The 6,000-nt window shown below is 43.6% G+C and overlaps 1 protein-coding gene across 2 annotated transcripts in view; it reads left to right on the top strand.

Moving 5' to 3' along the window:
* GRAMD2B (GRAM domain containing 2B) overlaps positions 1-5,413 on the top strand; it is a 102,467-nt gene extending 97,054 nt beyond the window's left edge. For both annotated transcript variants that reach the window (XM_045565757.1, XM_045565758.1), the window contains exons 13-14: positions 268-361; positions 4,181-5,413. In XM_045565757.1, coding sequence (XP_045421713.1) covers positions 268-361; positions 4,181-4,222 — 136 coding nt within the window. In that variant the 3' untranslated portion in view covers positions 4,223-5,413. The remainder of the gene's footprint in view (positions 1-267; positions 362-4,180) is intronic.
* The last annotated feature ends 587 nt before the right edge of the window (positions 5,414-6,000 follow it).

A 6,000-nucleotide genomic window follows, 5' to 3' on the forward strand; every position in this document is an offset into this window, starting at 1 on the left:
CTCTGATTTTTGCTTGGAAGCCGAAGCATACCACATCCACTTAAACAAAAATAGCTTAAGAGATTTCAGCAGAGCTTTTAAGAATTAGTTCCCTAAACATCTACTCTGGAGTTGTGGCTTACTGCAGGGCCTTTCTGATGTTAGCAAGTAAAATGCTCACTCTTTTATTATAAACTAGTTTTCCATTCAAATAAATTTAAAATATGTTCTTTCTACTTCTTTCTTTGCCATGCCTACGCATAATAATGTTTCTCTTTGTTCTTACAGACAGACAGCACCATCTGGCCTGGGGTCACAAGTACAATTAAATGTGGAGGTCCTCTGCCAAGAGCTTACAGCTAACATAGTGAAATTAGAAAAGGTGATCTATTTCTTTCCTATGTATGGGGGCAAAAACAGTAGTGCCTGTGGATTGCCATAGGTCAGGTCAAGGTTTACACACTCAGACACCTTTAGTGTTGTACCAAACCACCTAAATGACCAAACCTGGCTGGGGGCGGGTGTTGCATAGTCAATGTGGAAGAATATTTTTTATTTCCACAAAGAAACAGGTTTTAATCTCATTTTCCTTGGAATACATGGTCTTGTTGGTCTGTTTTTTGTTGTTCCTCCTGGATTAGACATAGTATTTCTTTGTACCATAGGGCCCAATGGTACAAAGGCTCAATGAAGGGACACAGTATGGAGTGAACTGGAGACCAGTGGCCCAACCAAAGATCGCAGCCCCAGCTTCACCCGGACTGCTTGTTGCCATACATAAAATATTGCATTCAATCCCTTAGAGCCATGGATGACAGGTGTCATTGTTCCCGTCTGACAGGGGAAGAATCAAAGTTTTGAGTTAGCTTGCTCAAGATGACACGCCTAGAAAGTCAACAGCCCTGGCGTCTGAACCAGGTCTGCCTGACTGCAAAGTCGTGCTTAGCAGCCTCTGCTTGACACTTCTCAGAATGCAGCTCTAGGCCTTGTTGACAAGGCCACTGATGGACCTTCACCTCTAAAAGTATCTTCCCACGGGGCAAGTCTAGGGCAAATCTGTCCTTAGCTTGTGGCATTCTTAGAACTCAGAAGGAGGGTGAACGAGAAGAAAGGCACACCAGAAATTTCCCAGAAGTTAAACTGGATTAACATGTCTTCTTTTCTTCTCCTTTCAACATTTCTCTCCCTTCTCATTTGATAACTACTTTTTTACCCTAAAGGAAAGGTTTAGCATGAAGAATCAAGCGTTTAGTTAGAATGGCTGTCACAAATGCCCAGCGTTTGGTGGCTTTACATGATAGTGCAGTTACGCTTACTTGGGAAGAAATATGAAATACAAACGAGTAAAATTTTCTTTGTTTGCCTACACTAGTTATCTAGCATTTAACAACAAAAACATTGAGAGCAAAGGAGTTTCCGAACTTCTAAACTAAGTCAGGACAGATAATTCATATGGAATCATTGTATCTATGGGAAACTTGGAAACGGTTTCTCTTTTACATCCAAAATCAGCCTAGAGAAGGTATGGATGGGTTAGCTACCAAATTTTTTTTCTTTCTAAGACATTATGTTCTGAGAATTGAAGATAAATGATGTTTTTTGTTTGTTTGTTTTTGTTTTAACAAAATGCTTACAAATGTTTGGCTTTCGGCTGGCACGGTGGCTCACGCCTGTAATCCTAGCACTCTGGGAGGCCAAGGCGGGAGGATTGCTCGAGGTCAGGAGTTCAAGACCAGCCTGAGCAAGAGTGAGACCTCCGTCTCTACTAAAAATAGAAAGAAATGATCTGGACAGCTAAAATTATATATATAGAAAAAAATTAGCCGGGCACAGGAGGATTGCTTAAGCCCAGGAGTTTGAGGTTGCTGTGAGCTTGATGCCACAGCACTCTAGCCCAGGCAACAGAGCAAGACTCTGTCTCAAAAACCAAAAAAACAAAAAAAAACAAAAAAAACAAATGTTTGGCTTTCATGCTGACCTAGAAAATGGGGTGGTATTAATTTTCAGTTTTGTTCACTCTGACACACAAATGATATTCTTTGGATCAGAAACACAGGGAATCCTGCTGCCTTCTTTTTCATTTCTTCCCACTTGCCTGCCACACCACATTCCATAATCAGGGAACAGAAAATATTATGGAAGGGCTTGGTCACAGCAGGCCAACAGCTGGCCAGGTCTCATGCAGGGCTTCAGAGCCCAGCTGGGAGGTGAAGAGAGGCCTACGGGGGGTACCAGTGGAGACCACCTTTGTCCCAGAACAGAATCAGTAAGAAGTGGACATGGGGTCAAAATGTACATGTTGACATTCTAAAAAGTTATAAGTTGCACACGTTCAAAGGAGCGTATTACAAAAAGAGGTACCAGCCGGGTGCAGTGGCTCACGCCTCTAATCACTCTAACTCAGGAGGCTGAGGTGGAGGGTTCCCTTGAACACAGGAGTTCAAGGCTGCAGTGAGCTATGATCACAACACTGAACTCCAGCCTAGGCGACAGAGTGAGAACCCATCTCTAAAAGATAAGAAAACAGGGCGGGCGGGGAAGGGGGGAATTAGCCAGGCACGGTGGTTGCACCTGTAGTCCCATCTACTGGGGAGACTGAGGCAGGAAGATTGCTGGAGGTTACAGCGAGCTGCCACTGCACGCCAGCCTGGGCAATAGAGAAAGAAAAATAAAAAGTACCAGGCCACGCCCATGTTCTTTTTGATGGGTTCCCGTCCCCCCCGCAGAGGCGGTGGAGCACCGCCAGCACCCCGCGCTGCGGCAGGAGCAGCCACCGGCCGTGGAGGTCGGAGACCTGGCTCCGCCCCTTTCCCTCCACACCAGCCAGTCCGCGCATGGCCACGCCCCATGACCTTTGCTTACAGTTTCCCTGTTTCTGCTCATGGCGTCCCTGCCCTTTCAGTCACCCTTGTTTGAAATCTAAGAATAACTTCTAACTCCTTCGTCTTTTCACTTGCCACTGATTGACTAATTAGTCGGCAAGTCCCGTGAACTGTCTCCCACGGTCTCCTGGCGCCATCCTAGTGCAGCCAGGCCGCCCACGTCAAGTGGGAGGGTGCGACACTGGGTCTCATGGGTTTTATTTGTATTTTCCTGATCACCTCTGAGGTTGAGTCTCTTGTGTTTATTGGCCTTTTGGGGTTTGGGTTTTCTTCTGTAAATCGCCTATTTACCTCCTTTGTTTTACTTCTGGGTTTTTTGTCCTTGTAGGTGTGTTTTATTGATTTTAGATGTTAGTCCTTGGTTTCATTCCTTTTTCTACCACCCCATTCCTGTTTTTCCATTTATCCTTGGTCCTGAGGGATAGGTGGGAAGACAGGATGCAGGACTGTAAATAAACAATGACTTTCTTAGCACTGGAAGCGGCATTAATGGTGGAGCAGGATAGTAGAAAGAACATAAACTTTGGAGTCAGATCTTTGTGCTCATCCGTACTCTGCACTCACTCACTACCGACGTGACCGGTCCTGTCACTTAGCCTCTGGCCCCGGGTTGCGTGTGCACAGCCGGCCTCCGTGCGGCGCGGAGTGGCTCAGGGGGGCGTGCGAGCAGTCTCCAGCACGTGCGTGTCACAGCCCTGCCCGCTTCACTTACCCTGAGCTCGCCCACGGGACATCACACACCGTTCCTCCAAAAGAAGAATATATTCTCTTGATTCGAGGGGTTCCTCCTCCCACCATAGTATTGGTTATTTAGAATTTCTTGCTCTGGATTCTTTAAAGTTCATTTACTCAACAGACATTTACTGAGAACATTTTTAATGCCCAACATTGGACTGTTGTCTTAAACATCTGACATGACACGGCTGGTCCCTGTTCCTGTGAAATCTACAGTCTTCTTGGAAATTCTGCATAATGTCTACAGGAGCGTTAAACATTATTACATGGCATTTGTCTTATTAAAACCATTAAATGGGTTCTATAAGGACCAGTTTCCCATTGTCCGGGAATGCATTTCGTTCACACATGGTGTTGCTAGTTCTTGTTTTTCCATCTTCTTTCGGTCTCTATTTCATTTTAAAGGGGATTGACAAACAGAATTGTAGTCCATGAAAAAGCGTTTGTTTGCCTCATCTAAATTTAACGCAGGTGTTTTTTATTCAAGGTAGAATAATCTCGAGCATTACATAAGCCATAGCAAATATGTCCTTAACATACTCCATTGTATTTAATAACAGGAACTTCTCTTTTATGTTTTCAAGATACAAAGTAACTTACAAAAGCTGCTTGAGACCGGGGACTGAGCAGCCCGCGGCGACCGAGTACCTCACGTCCCCAGGGAGGGGCTCCCGGGCGCTCCGCAGAGCGCCCCCTGCCGGCCGGCGGCGCAACCCGACGAGTTGGCACCTGGAGGGCTCCGGCTCAGGAAGGGGGGGAAGGGGGACCAATTTGGTTCTTGTGCAATAAAAGTTGACCTTGACTCTCTGAGGAAGTTTTTGCTGCTGCTGCCTGAAGAAAACAGGCCCATCTCTGGAGGTCTCGGGAAGAGCCCGGTAGACCCCTCTTGGATGACTGAGGCTCAGCCGTTAGCGCGACGGCGTCAGCAGCGCTCCTCGCCTGTCTGGTCCCTGCCGCCTCGCGGCTCCCCTGCAGCCCCTAGCCGGCCTCCAACTACGGGACATGTCAGTTCTGTACCAGCGAATTCAGTGTGGTCCTTTGAAGAATTAGCCGTGAGTATCAAAAGGCAATAAATAAATGGCTCTAAATGAACAGGCTTGCTTCAAACTAATAACGCCTACATTTTGTTTTGTCTTTTTTTTTTTTTTCCTTCTGCTGTTGTGTTCTCGTTTAAATTGCCTGTGTATCTTAATTTCTCAATTCCGTTTTGGCAGGAATATCAGGCAAAGTGGATGGAACTATCCCGTTTACGTTTTGTTGCGGTAACTGGTAGTTAATTGGAGTGATTTTCACCCAGCCCGGGACAGGAATCTGTGAGGCATGAGACTGAAGTACTAAATTAAACTTACTTTTAAACCAAAACTAACCTTTAAGCCAAAAGTTGTAATAGTTATTTAATACAGGATGAAAAACACTGAATTTTTAAGATTGTAGGTGGATTGTGTTAGCAGTTTTGAAACAGGATGTCTGTATTCAGCATTCAACGCTGAAACCCATTTCAGCATGACAATGGTATGTTTTCCTCCTTTGCTAACTAAAATAAAGAGCTTGTGGTTTGCTAACTTTATTTACCATATGGATTGGCTGGTTTTTATTAATAATTATTTAGGGTACCATTAGATCTGTAAGCATACAAGATTCTGTACCTATCTGCAGTGTATTTTATAATCATTTCTATGAAATGTATTTTGGTTAATCAGATAAGCTAATAAGTGAATTGGTTATAGCATTTGTATTTGTTAGCCTACTGGACAACAACTGTGCCTGGCGCACCGCTGGCTTTTAATAAATACTCATTGGTTAAAATGCCCTGCTAACATTGTGTCTTGCCAGTTTGTAAATTCTTTTAACTAAGACTTACTATGCTTTTTAACTCTTTCTACACCTCTTCTCTACTACTATCACTCACTTCCTACTTCTTTCTTCCCAAGTATTCATTTCAAAACTCAAAAATGGTTTAAGTTCTTGGGTAACAGTGGTATAGGGAAAAGACAATGAACTTTGAAATCAGAAAACCAATGCCCGATTCCTGGGTCCACATTCTATGAGTTGTATGACCTTCAGCAAGACATTTGGCCATTTCCGCCCATTTTTTTTGAAGCGGCTGAAAGTATCTTTATGAGGATCAAATGTGATGATATCTCTAAAGCATATAGCCTCGTCAGACAAGTAGTATATTCTCATAATGGGTACTATATTCATTATTTTTAAAAATAATTTTATGTCATTCCTGTTTTATAAAAATTCAATGTCAATGCTTTATATTCAAAATCCATTAGAGATTCCACAATGGGTCAGCCACCTCTGGAGAACAATTTTACAAGTGTATGAAGAGCTTTAAAAAAGTTAAAATTTAAGTAATTTGCCATCTAGGAATTTATCCTAAAGCAATAATTGGAGATAA

Source organism: Lemur catta, chromosome 12, assembly GCF_020740605.2.
Source record: "Lemur catta isolate mLemCat1 chromosome 12, mLemCat1.pri, whole genome shotgun sequence".
Taxonomy (NCBI): Eukaryota; Metazoa; Chordata; class Mammalia; order Primates; family Lemuridae; genus Lemur; species Lemur catta.